Below are 22898 nucleotides of genomic sequence, written 5' to 3'. Positions count from 1 at the left end.
GTGACATAGTGTTTATATTGATTCGATGCCCTCGCATCTGCATTCAAGCTGCCAACTGAAGCTTCGCGTGGTTTAGTCTTACTCGAACATGTATCCTCCGATATATCGATATATTTTTGCTCGGTAGCCTTGCGCAGGGTCGAATCTTCGATGTTCGCGGCCATTTCGTTATGAATCATGTCATTCTCCGAGTGCCCTGCTGGAGAAAAATGCTCACCGACAGGCTTCGATGTGTTGATATGTTTAGAGAAACCATGTCGATGGTCGATGACTCTCTTGTGGAATGGCTGACTTGTCCCTCCAACGTATTACCATGCATTGCAACATTATTTTGAGCAGCGAATTGAAATATGACGTTATTAGATTTACAAGGGAAGTGACCTTTGGTTATGGGCTTGGTCTGCCATGTGGTAATACTAATCACGGTGCTGGTATATTTAAAAAGGTCAATGATCGATGGTCCACTGTCCGTGTTTTAGAGTGTATTGTATATATTGCTGGTTAGTGCTACTTCGCTATTGCTGCTTTTCCGTCTTTTAGGGATGAGCTAATCTGGATTGTATATTTGTTGTTGTGACGTCCAAGGACGAGAAACTTGGTTTTCTGTGCGTACCTGGGGCATGATCGCAGTAGAGAGAGAGAGAGAGAGAGAGAACGCATTCATGCATTGAAGTTTAACTTTGACGGGGAACACAAGTGGAACCACTTGCATCATAGAGCAACTGGATCTAAATATTCTCATTTCTCCAGAGAACATGGTTTCAGTTAATATAACAGATTAGATGACTGCATTGCTCCGTTTCCAAGACTTAGCGACACAGCATGTTTCAACTGATCATGTGCAAGAATTATTTATGGAAACTGTCCCATTTGCCAACACCATCAATGATTTTAATTCAATGTAACACATTATGAATGCAGTCACAAATCACCTCTCTAGCTTTATATCACTCGCACAGGACCCATAATTTGAATGTAATGTCATTGTATATTAATTTAAATCATGAATTGTGCAGGGTGGGGTAAGTAACATGATGAATTTACTGAGCTAATGAGTTATCAAGTGATATAAATAATATCACTAGTTTCAATAATGTCACGGCCGTCAATCTAAGTTGAACTTTAATGAATGAGTACGTTCGCGCATCGTCAATTGCTTTGCATTGAGATACATTTATTTCGTTGAGAATTTTGGCTACGTAATATAGCGTATATCTAGGGCAATCAATGCTGTAACCGTAAGTGGTCTAGTGCTAGGCTACTCTTGACCCGCTGTCAAATCTCGCCGGGCCATATCCATATGAGCATTGAGCATTTGCGTTGACAGAACTTGATTTTTGAATAATGCTGTACGGAGTAGTTTTATCAATCTTTGTTTTTAAGTCAGCTTTGTATGCATATTTAACTTGGTTGGTCGAGAAATTTCTAGCCTAAACAAATGATGGTTGGGAGTGTTGGTACTATACGCTCTCCAAACTACACTATCACTGAGAAAAAGGGACTCGTTGACTTGATTGCGAAGTACTCTGTTTTATTATGTGCCACACCTACTGGAAATAAGATTGCCAGGAACGAGAAAAATTTGGCATGGCAACATGTTGTCCAGGAGTTTAATTCATCGGGAATGGCTCAAGTAGCGAGAAGTGAGCATCAACTCAGAAAGCTCTGGAAAAATTTGAAGGTTCAAAGCAAAAAGCACGAAACTCAACCTGGGACAGGAAAAGGCCTAACGGAACTTGAACCCAGTGAATCAAACATGCTGTATGCCCACATCAAACGTATGTGCTACGGCAATGCCGCATCTCTGAGATAAATGTCCATTCAATCATCTTTTTTCGCAGGTTTATTATCCAGTCGAGAAGGCTACGTAATCAATGGCTGCGATGATGATTCAGAAACTGGTCTAACAGAGCCAACTTTGGTATGTGTAATGCAAACGAATGCAACTTTCAACAATACCAAAAGTGACACAAGTGCTCACTTACCAGTCACCGAAATAGGTAGGCTAATAACTATTTATATTTATATATCTACAGTCCACACACATAGGACTATGTATACAATAATGCATATCACATATGCAAATGCACAATGATGTTTAATAATCACCATCTTATGAAAGTTCTTGCGAATGCAGAATTACTTAAGTTGAATCAGTTTTTTAAACTGTGTTATCATCTGTGGACGGAAAGCATGTAATCTTTATATTTACTCCTTACATATTAGGTATGTGTATGTGTATGCCAATGACCAGTATGATTTAATTATCACCATCTTCAGAAGATTACTTCAAAAGCAGAATATCTGAAGTTGAGTCAGCTCCTCAAACAGAATTATCATCTCTGAGTGGTAAGTTTGCATATCCATCCATTCATCAGTATGAGTACCGTATACCATATCTGGACCCTTCTGTTATAGATGCTCACGCGCCGGATGCATCGACTTCATCGACCTCTGGGGTTGCAGCCAGCGCTTCGACTTCCAGTGATTCCGTAGGTGCCATTTCTCAATCATATCCAGGTAAATTGGTATTCATCGTTGGATCGCCAGTTGTCTGTTGGAAGCTGACACATGTCATTAATATAAATTACATTAGTAGGGCTGTGTGAAATCGATTATCTGGGCGATTCGATTTCTAATCTAGTATTAGTAAATGTAAAGTTTCTGAAAAGTTATTATTTAATAGCAATGTAGATGCGATGCGATGCAGCAATATATACTTTGGCTCATCCAAAATCCATGTCGTGCATTTTTAAACAGTTCAACCTGACCGCAAACTGACTTACGAAGAACTGAAGGTGGCGGTACTTCATGCAGAACTGGAGGAGAGGAAACTCAGAAAAAGGCTGCTCGAAAAGGATCTGGAGATGAGAGTTATGGAGAAGCAGATGAAAACAGTCGAGCATACTCTAAAAGTGGAGCATTATAAAAAAGCATCGGAAATGCTAGACAGCATTTACAGAGAATTTACTTTCAGTGCATCTGGTACCTAATCTAGTTTGCCAACCCTTCCCTTCAATTTCTTTGCGCTATACTGCCGTCCTGTATTGCAATATTTCAAACCCTAACTTAGTGGAAACAGCTATCCACATTACTTATTCTTATGCAACGCATGCAGTGAAACATGAATTTTCTTTTGAGGTAACAGATTATGCTAGTTGTCTCAAGATCATGCTTTGCCGTGCAGGTCGGCCTAAGGAAGTTGGCTTCTGGTTCAGCTATTTCATAGAATTTTGCTTAATTCAGTATCACCGCTCATCCGTCTTGTATATATTGCAAGATTGTGAACGCTGTGGCTACAATGTTATTTATTGAAATTCTGAGATCGGTTTGAGAGCGCATGAATTAAATTTCATGACAGAAACACTATCCTAGGGGTTCTTAAAGAGGGATCCGCCAACAACTTGTACGGGTTCTTGAAAGGGCAATATTGCAATACATTATCACGGAACTAGGAATCCAGATTTCCTTTGGCTATGGCCCCATGAGAGTGAATTCCTTGTCTAGTCAGTAATTTCGTTATTTTAGACATGGGAATAGTTATGTAGTTAAGGAAGGTCTCTTCGAGTATCAATTAGTCCAAATGTGGATTGGGCCGAAAAGTGATGACCTCCGTGACCCCTGCTCTGTCCTTAATGACTGTAGTGGAGGTGTGATTCAGTGATTGTACCTCTTCTCGGCCTAAGTGTAAACTTCCAGTCGATGATGTTAATGTACAAGTACATCGGATGATATTTGATGATTTTAAACTATTTATGGATTCTGTATGTCGGCACAAATTTGACTGAAGGCTTTCGATACATAAATTTAATGTGTGAATGCACCCATGATACGTTCCTAGTGTTACCGCGATCGAGAGATATCGAACATTCGTTCCATTCTACTCAGAAACTGTCTATTAGGGATGGCGTGAACGTGAGGTTCACGTTCGCGTTCTGTGTGTGAACTTAGGAAATTTAGAGGCTCGCGTTCACAACAGAACCTTGGTAGGTTCTGCACTGTGAACTTTTTTCATATATTACAATTTTCACTTCATTATAACATCTTTGGTTCGAATTTATTGCATTTCAACTGCGGGTCACTCTATGCATGGCGCTGGCAGCATAAAAATCAACGCAAAACGAGCATGCACTTTGACAATCTCAAAGATTTTACTTGCTTTGTTACAAAAGTTTGCTCGAAATATCAGCAGCTTTCCGTTTGTGAATATTTAATTTAGTGACTTTCTGCTGTGGGCTTGACCCGCAATCACACAACATCACGAGCGACATACACTACATGCAGTGGCGTAGCAGGCACTTGGCGGTTCTGGCTCTGCGCCAGGGGCGGCAAAATGAGACATAGAGCACAGTGTACACTGTACACTGTACAGTGTACACAGCCGGCTAAAAGCAGCGTAATTATTCGGAACAATGCAGATTTTCAGACCAGTATTTAAATTGTATTTCCGGAATCAGGTCAACAATAGCTTTCGATTAAGAGCAGTATTGTTAAATTTGAGCACTCGGAGGGCCTGGTCAACTATAGGATGACCATGACCAATTATGCTGCTTTTAGCTGGTTCAGCAGTAAGCCTGTAGGGGTATTCAAGTGTGACAACTAAACTTGAAGCTCAAACTATAGGTTTACCGGCATAGCCTGCAGTTAATGATATGATTGGATTTTTTAATCCCCACGCGCTGCTGCAAAGCGTAGTCACAATTTATTCACAAGCCCTTTTAAAAGCACCTACGACGACGAGGTGGACTTTTTGGAGTTAGCTGTGGAAATTGACAGATTTAAGAGGCTGGTATGGAGCATGGTTAGTTAATGCAAAGCTACTTGATTCGGCACCATATTTACGCTCGCGTCTAAAACTTTATCTGACCATTGCTGTTTCAATTGCAAGCTGTGAGAGGAGCTTCTCAAAGCTCATACTGATTAAGTCTTATATTCCTTCTACTAGGAATGATGATCGGCAATCATCCCTATCCATTCTGCCTATAGAAAGAGACCGTGCGTTCAAAAACTTGAATTTGAGGTTATTGTCGCTGATTTTGCTTCAGTGAAAGCCCGAAAAGTTTTAAGGCGGCTATTGATTTCTATTTGCACAATACATTCGTTCGCTATTTCTTGTCTGTAATAATTTTGGCCTTATTAACGCTGAGACGGTGAGGCTGAGATGCGGCATATTTTTTGTAATTATTTGTATTGACAAGATTGCTTGAAAATCAATATATGTCGAAATTTGCTGCTGTCTACTTGGGGGGGGGGGGGCGGCATTTTAAGCGAGAGTCAGGGGCGGCAGCACATGCTGCTACGCCAGTGACTATACATGTAGTCAGCGTATGATGCTTATTCAACCAATCAATGAGATTGATATGGTTTTTTGATGTAACAAATCGAGCAGGCGTACGGGGTCAATCTTGACTTCATATGTTTACTGTATCATTAAAATCAAATCCGTGCGATTAAGATATTGCATGGCTACAGCTGTATAACTTGTGGGGTAGCCTAATATCGGTAGCAAGTATAGAAACCTGTTTTGCACTCTGCTCAATATCAATGTAGCAATACTCAGACGCCGAATACATTGTCCGTCTGGCCAAGACCGTTAAGGCGTAAGCTTATATTCCCTGGCAAGTCCTCGTCGAAATTGTTGGCAAAGCGACGGATGATATTGATTTTATGGGAGTATTATATCATTTGATTGCCTCAGTTGATACATTTAGCGACGTTTAAAACGCCAATACTTCAGCATTGTGGCATTATGTGGCCCGAGTCGTCGCTAGGTATCGTGTACATCAGTGGTTCTTAACCTTGCCTCCAGCGCCTTAGGGGCGCTGGCGATTTTGAAGGGGGCGATATGGGGGGCGCTAGGCTCAGGGGGCGATATGGGGGGCGCTGGAGAAAAATGGTTTCGCAGTAGATAATGTGGTAGTATAGCGTGCTCTGTCGTGGGCGCGCGTTCTTCTTGATCCGCGGCTCGATAAGTCAAAGTAGACAAGTCAGCATTGCTCTTTTAATAAACCAACTAAAACATGACGATGCTCATCCGACGGAGAATAAAAGTGACTGGCTCGGACGGTGACTAAAAGGCGACTGCACCTCCGACGGTGAACAAAAGCCGACTGACACAACAGCAACAAGTATGGAAGCATAATCAGTGATCAGCGCGAGGGTAATTAGTATAATCGTGGAGCGGTACGCTACAAGGGCCCCCCCTGGTTGGCAAAGCTTTAGGATATCAGACAACAGTGAACGATTCAACTACAAGTGAAGTACTCTACAAATGACACGGTAGTGGTTACAGATTAAGATTCGAACACGAGTGCAATACCAATGTTCAACGACCAACGAAAGCGAGGCGGATGTGGTGGTGAAGCTATATAAACGGCAAAATTATGCGTTTGGCGACAAATATACAATAAACAGTGTGAAGTAGACACGCTTTACATGACATACAAAAAGGTGAATAGGCCTGCGGCGAAACTAATATAAGTGATGCAAGAAAAGTGATCGAGTATCACATTAATTATAAAATTCAAATACTGGTCGCGGGGTACGAATAATACCGCCACTGGCATATTAACAGAGCCAATCGGTTGAGGCGTCATGCGGACAGTTATTCGTTCGAATTGTGAAAAACATTTCAGTGCGGATCAAAACTTGATATGGACAGAATAAACTGGATCGAGTAATGTACGGTGTGATTATCATTTCAAAAACATGTGTGCGTAATTGTATAATCGTTTGGGACGTGTGATTTTCAATTCAAATGAAAGTTATCCGGGATATAATATAGCCCAACCCATCAGAGGAACGAGCGTTTGCATTTACCGGCGTAACCGATGACATCGGAGTGAAAAGTGAATACTACTAGAAGAGGGATTGACTATTTGATGAGGCAACATACTCAAGTGCCATGCACATTACAGAGCTTCGATGGCGAAAAAGTATAGTTGATCGAGTAAGGTTGAGAGAGATTTTTTTAGAATCGCGCGACTACAAGCGTCGTCTATAATGCTATGGTACGCAAGTAGGTATGGGTTGCGAAAGCTTTTGGGGGTAAGAGATAACGTAATAATTCGCCAACATATGTCGAAGTTAGTAATATCATATCACGTAATGATCAACCTTACAACAGTTTTGGGATATGTAACGTCTAGTCGTGACTGATGGCGTAAAACAACGATAAGAATTCATTAGAGTCAACTGAAAAACGGTCAATACGCACATGGAACAAATGAATGAATATGCGGATATTGCTAGGGGAACGTCTATCAAGTATCAACATCACGGAGCGGAATTGTTCGACAACACTGGTTACCAGAATCTCTGCATTTCGATTGAACTTCGAGCGTTATTGGACCAGCACGTTGACGTTGCACGAATTAACTCTGTCGTGCTCCATATTTCGCAAGTCGTGTCGTTAAGGTCCGTGAAGTCTAGTAGTAGATTCTCGGATGCGTGAGCGGGTAATGTAGAACAGAACGTCGAAAGCGTCTGCCACATAATACTGAGACGAAGAGCGTTTTCATTCGGAATATGCCTATCAAGGTGATAGGTTAGTTGCAAGTCGTCGCTCGACAAGATTGAGTGAAGGGTGATCGAGCGCATTTCCCACTGTTTCTGTCGATGTCGAGGTGATTCGATTCGGTTCGGTTCAGTTCATGGTCCCATTAGAAAATAATGGTTCCGTCGGTTGTGTAGAATTTCGTTCGGCTCATCTTTCGTTCTACAGTTGGAATGCGTAGTTAGACAGATACAGTATATCTGCCTCTATCAACGTAGAAAAACAAGTAGGCCTATATCGATGTCGAACGATTGGAGATATGAAGTTGCGAAGAGAATTCAGTGTACGTGGTCGCTGTGCTAAGGCTCGGTCATGTCGTCGTCGTGCTGCAAACATGCAAGTCTGCAATCGATGAAAGAAGTTGTACTTGGTTAAGTCTTCAGCATGCAGATTGGAGTTGTTCTGGAGTCTGCTGTCAGCGGTATGGCGTACTCAATCAAAATTAAACTGACACAGATGTTGATTGGCGTCGGGTCGAAGCGTCGTATCGTATCAAAGCAAGTACGTGTGGAAAGGTCCGAATTCCATGTCGTTGAAATCCCGCATCCATGATAACAAACTAACGATTCCTATGTAGCTGTAGCCAGTGCATATCTCGTTTTCGCATATCGTGAGTTCATCGCTTTCTATCATTGATACTGGTTGAGCTTGCGGTATTGCATTTCCAAAATCATCACGTCGGCAACCACGTCGGCTAACGAAATCACCTCGGGGTCACAAAAATATAGCGTGTTGCTCTGTCGTGGGCGCGCGTTCTTCTTGGTCCGCGGCTCGATAAGTCAAAGTAGACAAGTCAGCATTGCTCTTTTAATAAACCAACTAAAACATGACGATGCTCATCCGACGGAGAATAAAAGCGACTGGCTCGGATGGTGACTAAAAGGCGACTGCACCTCCGACGGTGAACAAAAGCCGACTGACACAACAGCAACAAGTATGGAAGCATAATCAGTGATCAGCGAGGGTAATTAGTATAATCGTGGAGCGGTACGCTACAGTAGTAAGACATATCCGCAATGAGTATTCAGAGCGAATTAACACCGAAAACTTCGGAGCCTATAAAAGACATATAGGTTTAAGGCCGTAAGGTACTGCTGAACTAACAAAATTTTCCAAATTTTTTTTTATTGCAGAATTCTAAAGTATGAAACTAGTTCTTTTCAAAAATGTATTGCTCTTGTCTGATTTCGAATTAGAAATATGTTAAAATATGATTTTAAATCACCCATTTTCGTAGAAAGTCACCCCCCATACAAGTTCATTTATTTAAACTCACTCCAAATTGTCTATAATCCCTCTGCCGTGCTGCTATTATACAATGAATAGAAGAGCCATATCTGTTATCGATGAAGCGTGACTTTCAAAACATTCAGCAGGCCAGCAGCCGTTCGCTCACCTGGAAATAGTTGAAAGCTGTCAGTATTATCATCATCGTCATTGGTTTATTAGCAATTGTATCAGTTCAATACACCACAAAAATGCGATACAATGAAAAGACAGGAAGATGTCGAAGCGACAAGGAGTAGTCTATGGAATCTGACACCCACCTTGGCCTAGGCGATGTAAAGAGGAGGCATGTACGTACACTGAATGAAAGTAAAGAAGATAGTATAGAAAAAGAAAGCGACAAGAAATAGGGCGGCATGTCATGGGAAGCGAGATCGATAGGTCAGTCGTGGTCCGGTAATCTTGAGAATGGACTGTATTTATTTAGTAGTAATTGCTTGTATTTCGACTTGAATGTGGACATGACTGTCGGATGGCCGGCGGGATACTGTTCCAAACATCAGGTCCGGCATATTAGAGCGATGATCTTTTCGGTCGATCATATGATATTTGGACGACGTGGACGCGCGTGTGTTGTACTTGTGCGCTTTTGATTCAGAGGTAAAGAAGTCATTGAAATATTCGGGGCAACGACCGCAGTGAAACTGAATGTTGTTTATCATATTGTGTATTTTTCAAGATTTCCTTGGTATATTTTGATAGCTAATGGTTTAATTGACCAGTGGGACAAAGACATACACTACGAATGCATTTGGTAGTAAAAGATAAAACCATGGTAGAAAGGTATACCAATGGTTCCTGAACAGCTGAACTGAACAATGATCTAAGAAATCTTTTGAGAAAAATTGGAGCTTTCACCGCATTCAACATCTGATAATGGTGGTTTGGATTCGGGGGAATCATTTTCCTCACAATTTCTACATTTTTGATGCAGTCGTTCCAAAGATTGTGAATTATCTGACTGTGGCTCATCTGGCAAAGGATATTGGAACTGCATACAGGCTATTGCATAAGGGTTATGCAACTCAAATTCGTATTGGAGTGTCATGATGAAATTGATGCTAAAAATTGTATGTTTGAAAGGTCTCGGGGGAAATATGGATGTAGTATCTTCACCCATATCACCTGAAATGGGTATTTTGACAATGTCGCAGTATTCTTGATATGTTGTTTCATATTTAAAACATCTAACTGATGTCCAATTCAAGGTTTGCAAATTTTTCGAATATGGTATAGCAGTTTCGAGTAAAAAATCATCAAATCACTCATACTTTATACGACTGATTTTGCATTTAGGCACATTCAATTGTCTTTAAATTTGGCTATGTACTGAATACAGCATGCCTGCACCATTTAAAAGCAACAGATTTCAAATACCTGCTCAACTTTTTCACCAAAATATTTTTCAATTTTCAAAGTGGATTTTCTCCCAGTTCTAGTTTTTGGTAATATGGTGTCACGGGGACAGGAAATTTTGATATCAGAATACCTTCAATCCTGATCAAACCTGGCTCAGTACAAGCAGTAGGACTGTTCTACCTGCTAAGACTATTGCCTTTGCTATAGGCGTTATAGTGTACTTACTATGGTACTTATTATCGGAATTTTATGAAAAAGTATCGGAAATTCGGCACCGTACTAGTACCAAACAAATATTTCGTAAAAATTTTCTTAAAATCGGAAGTTTCACGCATTTCAGCCGGTACTTAGAGGCCTCAGGACACTTTATAAAGCATTGCTTAGAATCTCTTAGCATCCATGGATGAGACAGGCGTTTCCTCTTGCCAACCGTCCGATTCACCAATCTCCCCCCCCAATTTGGGCCCAAGGAATCAATGTGAAATGCTGAAATTTATACAGCATGTGAAGTTGAGTATGAATAGCTCACACACCAATTTTTGGGAATCTAGCATTTACTGTTTATAAAATATCGCAATTTGAAAATTTTGAGAGTCTAGCTCTAGCAGTACCTTACGGCCTTAATTGTCCATAGGCACCTAAATGACTGGCACCGAATGTTCCTGTCTTGGCAATCTGAACCTCAGAAGACGAATTCCATCTGGCAGGGAAAAATTATACGCCAGTGAAGAAATGCAAATTTGAAATCGTGTGCGTCTTTTAGTTTAGTAGCCTACGATTGGGCGACAGGGATATATAGAACTAGACATCCCTGTTGGGCGATTCTATATTTTTTGATATAGCAGACAGGAGGTCACGAAATAACATCATGCAACGAAGTCATACCAACGGGTCCACCCGCCCGAATATGTTTAATTATTAGTTACGGGCCATACAGTTTCCAATACACCTTACAATGTTCCCTCTACGTTTTGACGAGTCTGCGCACACTCACCAACCAAGAAATTGATAGCAATATATATGCAATTCCCGACCTATTGACCTATTTTAACATGAATTATCGACAATTTTCGCGCTTCGCACTGACTCGCTAAACAATACAGCTGATTCCGTGGCAAAAGCGAACAACGCGATGGGGGGCGGTCGGTTTATCACCCTATGGGAGCCCAAGACCCAAGTTTTTTTCGGGGGGCCTGACGAAGTGTCGTTTCGTTCCTGCCAACGGGTATACGCCCGAAGATGCATATTTATTATTGAGGGGTCCTATCTTTTCAATCACACATCACTCAGCTCTACCGGTCAATCTGTTTACGTGAGCAGAGAGAGGATAAAAATTGATATCAATATATATGCAATTCCCGATCATATTGACCAATTCAATCAATAATTAGTGAAACTTTTCGCGTTTAGCGCGTCTAGGCGAGAATAGCTGGCTCAGTAAATGGACTGCCAATGTAGATAACCAGTATCAGCAAATAGCGGATAGCCGACGAGGGGTCTTGGGGTGAAGCCACCCGGAAGTTTGGTTTATCACCCTATGGGGGCCCAAGACCAACGTTTTATTAGGGGGGCTGATGAAGTGCTGTTACGGCCCTGGTAACGAATTTCTTGTACCTACTAGCACGCCCGAATATGTTTAATTATTAATTTCGTGCCATTTATTTTCCAATACAACAGCTCGCTTAGCTCTACTGGTAAATCTGATTACGTGGGCTGAGAGGATAACAAGTTTATAGCGACATATATATGTAATTACCACCTATTCATTCATGCATTATAGAAAATTTTGGCACCTAGGGCGACCAGGCCACACAAACTTTGCTGACCATCGAAATCACGCTACGGGGTTCTTGGGGGCGAATCCCTCGGAATTTTGGTTTATCACGCTATGGGTGCGCAAGGCAATCGTTTTTAGGGGGTTGACGAAGTGCTGTTACGGCCCTCCATCTTACTCATTGCCTTTAATACATTCCTTACAATATGAGGTTGGGGGCGCTGGAGCACGATAATCTTTGAAAGGGGGCGCTGGAGGAAAAAAGGTTAAGAACCACTGGTGAACATTAATATACGCTATCACTACATTGAAAGATAGCGTTGGAATTAGCAATATGACGTCGCGTGACGTCATGAGGTTCACGTTCGCGTTCACACAGAACCTTTCAAAAAGGTTCGCGTTCACACGAACCTGAACCGTTCAGAGGTTCACACCATCCCTACAGTGTCTATCTAGATTCTAGAACAAGTCACCGATTCATCAATATCGCGCTCACGCATTTTAAAGCAATTCGACAGAGACAGGTTTATCGGCTCACGGATATGTTCAGGGTTGTAACCAAGTCACAGGGCTCCGAGTCACAAGTCAATCTCACTTTTATATTTTCGACTCGAGTCAAGTCGAGTCATTTTCAATTCCCACCGAGTCAAGTCCGAGTCCAAGTCAGCGAACAGAGGATCGAGTCCGAGTCATGGTATTATGACTCGAGTCCGAGTCCAAGTCATTGTGTTGACTGCTCTGTTTCCATTTAAAGTCTTCCTAAACCTACTTTATTAACTCTGTTTGGTGATATTGAATGGTTCGCATTTATAATATATCAATTTTCCTCACTTTTAGCAGTTTCTGGTCGCATTTTCAAGCACCAGTACCAACAAACGAAATCCCGATAGTGTGTTGGCTTCGAAATTACAATGAAATGGCGGTCTTGGCCGTCTGAATCTCTAGTCAATGACTTGCTTCGAGTCATGCGCAATGACTCGAGTCCAAGTCGAGTCAATACACGGATTGACTCAAGTCGAGTCGAGTCATTTCCGTATTTTTAGAAAATGACTCGAGTCGAGTCGAGTCATCCGAAAATCGTGACTCGAGTCTGACTCGAGTCGAGTCATGACTCGAGTCATTACAACCCTGGATATGTTCATGTTCACTGTCCAGTACAGTGTATCTACGATTACCCGGGACTTTGCTATTGCGACAGTTGAAACGGAATTGACTCAACCGCTAGCAAATATATACTGAAATCTACAGTTGGCCGCCTCACGTCTATGTTTGACACATCTGCTACATTACGATTAGGTGCTGACCTGAACTGCAAATGCCCATGTGTTTACTGTTCGGTGCGTGTCGCGTAACACATTAGCCAGAATCTACGTTGAAAGTATTTTTGCGATTATATATAGTACCTGGACCGGCGTAATATAGGCCTACCTACGTCCCGGTGGTATAGTCCAAGTATCATAACAACTCATTGACTTGTATAGTGAGCTGAAAATTGGCTTGACACATGCGAGGCGTAACAGCTTTTGTTCCACGTAACAAATATTGCAATAGAACATACGGTATTCTTCGAATGAAAAAGGTCATACTGTCATATATTGTTATTCTGTAGATTACTTCTTTGAATGATAACACCATAGGCGTATAGTAATGTATCAATATCAAGGAAGACTCGAAGGAAAAACAGCACTTGTGACCGGCGGGGCGAATGGAATTGGAAGGTCAATATGTGAGCTTTTCGCACGGGAAGGTGCTCAAATCGCCATTCTCGATGTCGATGAAACAGGAGCGCAAGAAACTTTGAAGCTAATCGATAACGAAAAAAATCATTGTTTTATTATTTCCGATGTTACAAAAGCAGATGATGTAAAAGATGCATTTCAACAAGCTGAGGAAAAGTTTGGAAGAAAATGCGACATCGTAATCAACAACGCCGGAATTCCTGGAAATCAACTGAAGTTATCCGAGTTGGATGAGCAGGGCTTTGACCGCGTTATTAATATCAATTTGAAAGGCGTGTTTCTTGTCGCTAAAGAATTTATAAATTCAGTTAAAACGGTCGATAAGCATGTCTGAGGAGTGCTGGTAAATATGTCAAGCATATGCGCGATATTGGGCGTTACTCCCAACGGCGAATATAACGCTGCGAAAGCGGGCGTGTTGGCTTTAACGAAAACCATCGCCAATGAGTTTAGCACTCACCGTGTGCGCTGTAATTCAGTAATGCCATGTCCGACGGTCACACCCATGCTGGAGAAAGTTCCTCGCGGTGTGGTGGAGCCCTATCGCAAAATCATACCGCTGCAGCGATTTGCGACTCCAGAAGAGATTGCGTACGGATTCCTTCATCTCGCGTCTGACGGGAGATCGTTCGTACACGGCACTCACCGTTATGACGGAAGGATTGTAAATAAACCGCAAGTCGTTTTATCAACCATGATAATGGTAAATGATCACGGAAATGATGGATATAATTAACATAACATAACATGGTTGGGTTATATTTTTATCTGAACAAGTCACACACAATGTACAATGCGATAAGACACAATGCGACGTCATGAGGAGGATGTAGAACGACACGCATCAGTAGCGATCCTTTACTCTAACATTCACCTCGGCCTAGAGTGCCCGATGTCACAGTTCTTTTTCGATGTTGATCTCTTTGAAACCGCGGCCCTTTCTACTAGTTCTTTTCCATTCATTGTGAGTGCTTTCTTTCGTCGGGTCTTTTCTGGGCTTTTTTGTCGCCGTAAGAACGGCAACGGCAGGGGAAGAGGAGCCCAGATAAACCTCCGGCGGGAATCGAACGCGGTTCGCCTGCGTGCTGGGCGCTTATCGTAACCACTACGACTACACTATCTCCCCTGCGCAATTATAGCTGGTGATTTACCGAAGCATGTGGTTTACTATTCTCCAAGCTGTTAAACCTATTGCAATGAATATTTTATTACGAGTAATTTTCAAAACGAATCATTTATTAAGAGAGAGAGAGAGAGAGAGAATTTATTCGGTCCATGAGCATTGATAATACACATATAGATAAATACAAAGCAAAGTATATATAATTCAGAACCAGGCTGTAGCGAAAGGATCGGGAGATCATCAAGTCAAGTTCAAAGTTCAACTTTAAAAAGAGAGCGCACCAACCTCAAGCAAACATCATTTTTGTACTTTTAACTCCGTCGTAACTACGTTGGGTATTCCCCGCATAGAGGAATAGAAGATCATACTGGTTCTAAGTTGAAATTGGAATCGACGAGGTATGTCGATGGAAAATGGCATAGTGCACGGTGCTGGTACTGTTTCTCCCTATTCTGCTTGGGAAACGCTGCGAACATATCGCAAGCTTGAGCATGAGCACTGAGCAGTGAGCACTGAGCAGTCAGAATATTCTAATGGCTATTGATAAGGCATCATTCGGTAACTATGAGACGTATAGATGACTATTGACTAACCTACTGTAAGGTTAGGTTAGTTACCTATAGTTCAGCGGAGATGACGAGCTTCATGTAGCAAGTGGAGCGTGTCTCTTTTGTTGACATAATGAGCTCAACAGAACAGATAGGCGTCTGGTTAGCGTACTACCTTCGCGGGTGAGATTGCTTCGTGCGAGGTCAATTACGATTTTGAGAAACTGGTCCACCATAGTTAAGTAGTAAAATGTATGCGCAACTCCTTTTGAGATATCGGATTCAGTCTACCGTTGAATTATTGGCTGTATATTTATAAGGATGCGATTGCTACGGTGTAAGCCCTGGACTCAAAGGAGAAGGAATAAGATTTCATTTATCGCCATTACATCCTGAGAACACAGGGGTGCGCAACTGTGCATTGCGTGTGCTACTGTGCAAGTGCATTGTTTCAATCATTTTGACAGGCGGGCATGATATATAACGCGATGAAACCAGGAGACGCACATAGGCTTTCCAACAGTTGCAAGGCTAAGAACGGGTACATGATGGTAATTAAATTCTCAGGTTATTAAATAGTTTCTTGGGCATTACAAAGTCAATATATATGTAATCAGATATTTTCATGTATCCCCTACTCTTGGCCCACTTGAGTTTGCTCAAACGCAGCATACTAAGCTTAGACTAAGCAATATGCAATGCATTCAAACTTGGGACCTCTTTACTTACCTTGGCTTGCATGCAGTATTCACTACTTCGTAGTTGGAACACTGATCCAGTCAGATATAACTTGGTTGGTAACACTCCTCCAAACACGTGAAATGGTACGCCAGTAAAAAAAGTTTGAGAATCACTGCTAAAGGCTACTATTATAGTTGCAATGAACCACTAGAGGAGAAACACAAATAAGGTCGTTATCGACATTCGTCGTTATGTATTTGATAATGACTATTAGTGTATGAGAGTATGACTTTGCATTTTAGCTCATGCATCGTCTTACAATTTCAGTAGGCCTACTCAATAATATATACTGCAGGCTGTTTCCTGTATCCCACTATGGAAACTAGTAGGTCTCCGCAAATTGTTGGAATCGGTGGAGTTTCCAATGGGGGAAAAACAACACTATGTCTGTCGCTGGTCGAAAAGCTAAGACAGGCGGGCGTCAACGTGGAAATGCTACAACAAGACGAATTTTTCAAAGAGGTTGAAGATATACCGTGGCACAAGTCTGGAGTATTCCGAATCTGCGACGACAAGGTAGCTATCGACATGGCGAAAATGATGGAGGCGGTGCGTTCCAGAGTCGCCAAAATGCAGAAGACGAACAGTGCACAGTCGGCACCGGTGCTACTAATCGAAGGCTTTTTAATATTCAACTACGAATGCTTGAATGCGATGTTCTCGAGGCGCTATTTTTTTACTTTGCCCAAAGATATCGCTTGGGAAAGAAGATTAAGCCGGGAATATAGGACTCCGGAACCGGCGGCAATGTTTCCAAAGCACGTCTGGCCAATGTATCTAATTCATTACGACGAACTGAAGAAGGCGAATGTAGACATGGTAGAGCTGAACGGAACTGATGGTCCCAATACCATATTAGAACGCGTGTTTCGTGAAGTGCTTCCATCTGTACTGAGGTGAAGTCAAGCCAATGGCTATAGCTTACGCCTATTTTATCTAAAGAACTGCTGCGTATAGATCCCTAAACTTAATACGCATTTTAAACGTCACCACTATATTGATTACGAATATCGGAAAATTTGATTCCGAACTCGGCTGATTCTTATACCGTTCGATTTTGATAACAGTTTGACGATGGTTATGAATTTGCCGATAATGTTCTCATGTATTGATGTATTGAATTGTTAATGTCGGATCAAATATTCCTTTGTCAGTTGCCCGAAATCTGAGGATGCGACGCATGGAAGAACGATAACTTAACATTAACCCACGTGCAAAAGCGTCGCATGCTCACATTGCTCAGCTCATATGTTCAATGCACGGTCCAATAACTCGGTATCAAACCAAGTTAATCGTGCGATGCAGCAGGAGAGTACAAATCGCCGATTTCTTTATGCTGTCTTTCGTTTATGGAACGGATGAGTTATTTTTGATTATAATAATTTTATATATAATATAAAATATCGTCGACATGAAACCATTTTTATCGATCAAATATTCATAATTATATCCATCGTATGTCTTGTCAAAATAACGGCCCGGAAGGCCTACACTTCGGCCGTTAAAAGAGTCAGCGAGACTTGATTACAATATTAGCCGTATAGACGAGTAGTACCGGGATTTTACTGGTTCATGTTGCAGCAATTCTTCATTCTACGTTTTTCATATGTAAATTAACCAATACAGGGGAAATGCGGCAGTCACGAAATAACTGAAAAGATATTGATGCTCTGTGAGGAGAAACTTGAGAAAAAAATCAGTTGCTCGACGCCTTTCCTTCCAAGTTAAAAAACATTTGCGTAAAGCGTTGTCAGACTAAAACCTGGTAATGGAACATAATCTATTTGGTATATGGTTACAATATCTCGAGATACGAAAAAGAGGGCACTTTCTTCAAGTTAGAAAATCTATTATAGCGGACCAGAAAACGGGCAATTTGGAAGTTATTACGGCTAATGTTATTGGATTGACTAAAAAAAGTCATTTTTACGACTCGGCTCCCGAACGAATCGCACTCATTTATAGTCGGTTGGAGTTGGAGTTTTTTTAATTAGCCTACCAGCGCTGTCTCCTGTGTAAATTCCATGCTACATTTCTCTTCAGTTCCGTCGAAATCCAGTTTTTACATCTATAGTAGGATTACCATATTTTGGAATCCGGTAGGAGGACACTTTTTAAAAATCCCAAAAGTTAGTTTGCCGAAATTAAAAACAGCAATTACTAGAAATCTTGTTGTGTTGACTAAAATAGGTCATCACTTTGGCTCGACTCCCGAATGACCCGGTCGAACGTCCGCATTACTTTTTTCGCGTCATTTATGCCCGATTTTCAGTTGACCCTGTCCATTAGCCTATAGCTGTAAAAGCTGGAAAGGAGGACGAATTGCCAAAAATGTGGACATTTAGGCGATTTCGGAGGACATATTCAATTTCATGAAAAAGGAGGACAAATCCTCCTAAATGAGGAGGTATTGTAACTAGAGCCCGACCGATTATCGGCTCGCCGATAATATCGAGTCGATATCACGCTTGGAGAGAAATATCGGTATCGGCCATTGAAGGTAAAAAAATATCGGCCATTTTCGTGACGTCACAACGTGGTGGCAGGGAGTCAAGAGAAGTCGGTGAAAGACGTGAGGACGGTCAATTATAAAAATAAATGGCCAAGCTGCATATAGTGCATACTGCATACAGGGCAGTAGGCGTGTCTATCTGAATATTATAGATAACTAACCACCGTTATGCCCCACTGACTTCGTGGGAATCCCCCTGCAGTAATCGATCACCTAAGACAGAGCAGCTGGATGACCACTGTGAAGCCGCCGGAATATGCTTACGTCATATATACGGTTATGCTGAATCACTATCATGTGAGTGCTTCGCCCGTCAGTATATCAAATATTCAACACGGTAATATATGAATTCATGTTGTAGTATCGCATCAGTATCGTGTTTTAGAGTATTAAGTGGTGATATGAGTAATGTAATAAAATAAGGACGGCAATAATCTCAGTTTAGAAGGGTTTCAAACATTGAGATTCGAATTTCGCACCGACCATACGACCATCACAACATATCACTAGCACTGCGATATCACAATAGCGGCATCACATATCACATCCTTCAATACAAACTATTCCTATCACTCATTAGGGCATCGCAATATATCACTAAGACGCTTATATTTGCACGAAGATATTGTCAGCGAAATACTTTATAATACGCATCCCAAACTACGATTTCACAATAGCGGCAACGCAACCTTCAATACAAACTATTCCTATCACTCATTATGGCATCGCAATATATTACTAAGACGCTTATATTTGCACACGATGTAGATGAAGTATCCTACTATTCTAAGAATGCATTCATTTTATCACATCATTAATGGTATAGTCAGCGAAATACTTTAAAATACGCATCCAAAATTACGATTTCACAATAGCGGTAGCGCAACCTTCAATACAAACTATTCCTATCACTCATTAGGGCATCGCAATATATTACTAAGACGCTTATATTTGCACACGATGTAGATAAAGTATCCTACTATTCTAAAAATGCATTCATTTTATCACATCATTAATGGTATAGTCACCGAAATACTTTAAATACGCATCCAAAATTACGATTTCACAATAGCGGTAGCGCAACCTTCAATACAAACTATTCCTATCACTCATTAGGGCATCGCAATATATTACTAAGACGCTTATATTTGCACACGATGTAGATAAAGTATCCTACTATTCTAAAAATGCATTCATTTTATCACATCATTAATGGTATAGTCACCGAAATACTTTAAATACGCATCCAAAATTACGATTTCACAATAGCGGTAGCGCAACCTTCAATACAAACTATTCCTATCACTCATTAGGGCATCGCAATATATTACTAAGACGCTTATATTTGCACACGATGTAGATGAAGTATCCTACTATTCTAAAAATGCATTCATTTTATCACATCATTAATGGTATAGTCAGCGAAATACTTTAAAATACGCATCCAAAACTACGATTCCACAATAGCGGCAACGCAACTTTCAGTACAAACTATTCCTATCACTCATTAGGGCATCGCAACATATCACTAAGACGTTTATATTTGCACACGATGTAGATAAAGTATCATACTATTCTAAAAATGCATTCATTTTATCACATCATTAATGGTATAGTCAGCGAAATACTTTAAAATACGCATCCAAAACTATACGATTCCACAATAGCGGTAGCGCAACCTTCAATACAAACTATTCCTATCACTCATTAGGGCATCGCAATATATTACTAAGACGCTTATATTTGCACACGATGTAGATGAAGTATCCTACTATTCTAAGAATGCATTCATTTTATCACATCATTAATGGTATAGTCAGCGAAATACTTTAAAATACGCATCCAAAATTACGATTTCACAATAGCGGTAGCGCAACCTTCAATACAAACTATTCCTATCACTCATTAGGGCATCGCAATATATTACTAAGACGCTTATATTTGCACACGATGTAGATAAAGTATCCTACTATTCTAAAAATGCATTCATTTTATCACATCATTAATGGTATAGTCACCGAAATACTTTAAATACGCATCCAAAATTACGATTTCACAATAGCGGTAGCGCAACCTTCAATACAAACTATTCCTATCACTCATTAGGGCATCGCAATATATTACTAAGACGCTTATATTTGCACACGATGTAGATGAAGTATCCTACTATTCTAAAAATGCATTCATTTTATCACATCATTAATGGTATAGTCAGCGAAATACTTTAAAATACGCATCCAAAACTACGATTCCACAATAGCGGCAACGCAACTTTCAGTACAAACTATTCCTATCACTCATTAGGGCATCGCAACATATCACTAAGACGTTTATATTTGCACACGATGTAGATAAAGTATCATACTATTCTAAAAATGCATTCATTTTATCACATCATTAATGGTATAGTCAGCGAAATACTTTAAAATACGCATCCAAAACTACGATTCCACAATAGCGGCAACGCAACTTTCAATACAAAGTATTCCTATCACTCATTAGGGCATCGCAATATATTACTAAGACGCTTATATTTGCACACGATGTAGATAAAGTATCCTACTATTCTAAAAATGCATTCATTTTATCACATCATTAATGGTATAGTCACCGAAATACTTTAAATACGCATCCAAAATTACGATTTCACAATAGCGGTAGCGCAACCTTCAATACAAACTATTCCTATCACTCATTAGGGCATCGCAATATATTACTAAGACGCTTATATTTGCACACGATGTAGATGAAGTATCCTACTATTCTAAAAATGCATTCATTTTATCACATCATTAATGGTATAGTCAGCGAAATACTTTAAAATACGCATCCAAAACTACGATTCCACAATAGCGGCAACGCAACTTTCAGTACAAACTATTCCTATCACTCATTAGGGCATCGCAACATATCACTAAGACGTTTATATTTGCACACGATGTAGATAAAGTATCATACTATTCTAAAAATGCATTCATTTTATCACATCATTAATGGTATAGTCAGCGAAATACTTTAAAATACGCATCCAAAACTATACGATTCCACAATAGCGGTAGCGCAACCTTCAATACAAACTATTCCTATCACTCATTAGGGCATCGCAATATATTACTAAGACGCTTATATTTGCACACGATGTAGATGAAGTATCCTACTATTCTAAGAATGCATTCATTTTATCACATCATTAATGGTATAGTCAGCGAAATACTTTAAAATACGCATCCAAAACTACGATTCCACAATAGCGGCAACGCAACTTTCAATACAAAGTATTCCTATCACTCATTAGGGCATCGCAACATATCACTAAGACGCTTATATTTGCACACGATGTAGATAAAGTATCCTACTATTCTAAAAATGCATTCATTTTATCACATCATTAAAGGTATAGTCACCGAAATACTTTAAATACGCATCCAAAATTACTATTTCACAATAGCGGCAACGCAACCTTCAATACAAACTATTCCTATCACTCATTAGGGCATCGCAACATATCACTAAGACGCTTATATTTGCACACGATGTAGATAAAGTATCCTACTATTCTAAAAATGCATTCATTTTATCACATCATTAAAGGTATAGTCACCGAAATACTTTAAATACGCATCCAAAATTACGATTTCACAATAGCGGTAGCGCAACCTTCAATACAAACTATTCCTATCACTCATTAGGGCATCGCAATATATTACTAAGACGCTTATATTTGCACACGATGTACATAAAGTATCCTACTATTCTAAAAATGCATTCATTTTATCACATCATTAATGGTATAGTCAGCGAAATACTTTATAATACGCATCTCAAACTACGATTTCACAATAGCGGCAACGCAACCTTCAATACAAACTATTCCTATCACTCATTAGGGCATCGCAACATATCACTAAGACGCTTATATTTGCACACGATGTAGATAAAGTATCCTACTATTCTAAAAATGCATTCATTTTATCACATCATTAAAGGTATAGTCACCGAAATACTTTAAATACGCATCCAAAATTACGATTTCACAATAGCGGTAGCGCAACCTTCAATACAAACTATTCCTATCACTCATTAGGGCATCGCAATATATTACTAAGACGCTTATATTTGCACACGATGTACATAGAGTATCATACTATTCTAAAAATGCATTCATTTTATCACATCATTAAAGGTATAGTCAGCGAAATACTTAAAAATGCGCACCTAAAATTACGATTTCATAATTCACAATCGTAATATTATTTGTTG

General features: G+C 40.3%; 4 protein-coding genes across 5 annotated transcripts; all 4 read left to right on the top strand.

Moving 5' to 3' along the window:
- The first annotated feature begins 762 nt into the window (after nt 1-762).
- LOC145443573 (uncharacterized) lies at nt 763-3145 on the top strand. Of its 2 annotated transcripts, none has more exons than XM_080321519.1 (5): nt 763-1778; nt 1842-2000; nt 2284-2349; nt 2419-2520; nt 2761-3145. In XM_080321519.1, exons 1-5 carry the CDS (start codon nt 1439-1441, stop codon nt 2991-2993), a joined length of 900 nt encoding a protein of 299 aa, XP_080177645.1. In that variant the 5' UTR covers nt 763-1438; the 3' UTR covers nt 2994-3145. The 2 variants fall into 2 exon arrangements, with proteins under 2 accessions (XP_080177645.1, XP_080177644.1); XM_080321518.1 differs by having other exon boundaries at nt 766-1778; nt 2281-2349.
- Nucleotides 3146-13622: 10477 nt separating this feature from the next.
- Nucleotides 13623-14048, top strand: LOC145443491 (uncharacterized). The gene has a single exon (XM_080321452.1). It carries the CDS (start codon nt 13623-13625, stop codon nt 14046-14048), a length of 426 nt encoding a protein of 141 aa, XP_080177578.1.
- A 15-nt stretch (nt 14049-14063) lies between these two features.
- Nucleotides 14064-14450, top strand: LOC145443490 ((3R)-3-hydroxyacyl-CoA dehydrogenase-like). The gene has a single exon (XM_080321451.1). It carries the CDS (start codon nt 14064-14066, stop codon nt 14448-14450), a length of 387 nt encoding a protein of 128 aa, XP_080177577.1.
- Nucleotides 14451-16333: 1883 nt separating this feature from the next.
- LOC145443595 (nicotinamide riboside kinase 1-like) lies at nt 16334-17543 on the top strand. Its single transcript, XM_080321538.1, has one exon. The coding sequence runs from the start codon at nt 16442-16444 to the stop codon at nt 17024-17026; it is 585 nt and encodes a 194-aa protein (XP_080177664.1). The 5' UTR covers nt 16334-16441; the 3' UTR covers nt 17027-17543.
- The last annotated feature ends 5355 nt before the right edge of the window (nt 17544-22898 follow it).

Source organism: Botryllus schlosseri, chromosome 7 (genome assembly GCF_051294905.1).
Source record: "Botryllus schlosseri isolate E-star chromosome 7, Bs_hap1, whole genome shotgun sequence".
Lineage (NCBI taxonomy): Eukaryota > Metazoa > Chordata > Ascidiacea > Stolidobranchia > Styelidae > Botryllus > Botryllus schlosseri.
The sequence above is the reverse complement of the archived record's forward strand: the minus strand, read 5'-3'. Positions and strand labels throughout refer to the sequence as shown.

Coding starts and splice junctions, on each gene's coding strand:
- LOC145443573 (XM_080321518.1), top strand. CDS start 1,439: ATGATGGTTGGGAGTGTTGGTACTATACGCTCTCCAAACTACACTATC. Junction 1,779..1,841: donor GCTGTATGCCCACATCAAAC/GTATGTGCTACG, acceptor CTTTTTTCGCAG/GTTTATTATCCAGTCGAGAA. Junction 2,350..2,418: donor AGAATTATCATCTCTGAGTG/GTAAGTTTGCAT, acceptor CTTCTGTTATAG/ATGCTCACGCGCCGGATGCA.
- LOC145443491 (XM_080321452.1), top strand. CDS start 13,623: ATGTATCAATATCAAGGAAGACTCGAAGGAAAAACAGCACTTGTGACC.
- LOC145443490 (XM_080321451.1), top strand. CDS start 14,064: ATGTCAAGCATATGCGCGATATTGGGCGTTACTCCCAACGGCGAATAT.
- LOC145443595 (XM_080321538.1), top strand. CDS start 16,442: ATGGAAACTAGTAGGTCTCCGCAAATTGTTGGAATCGGTGGAGTTTCC.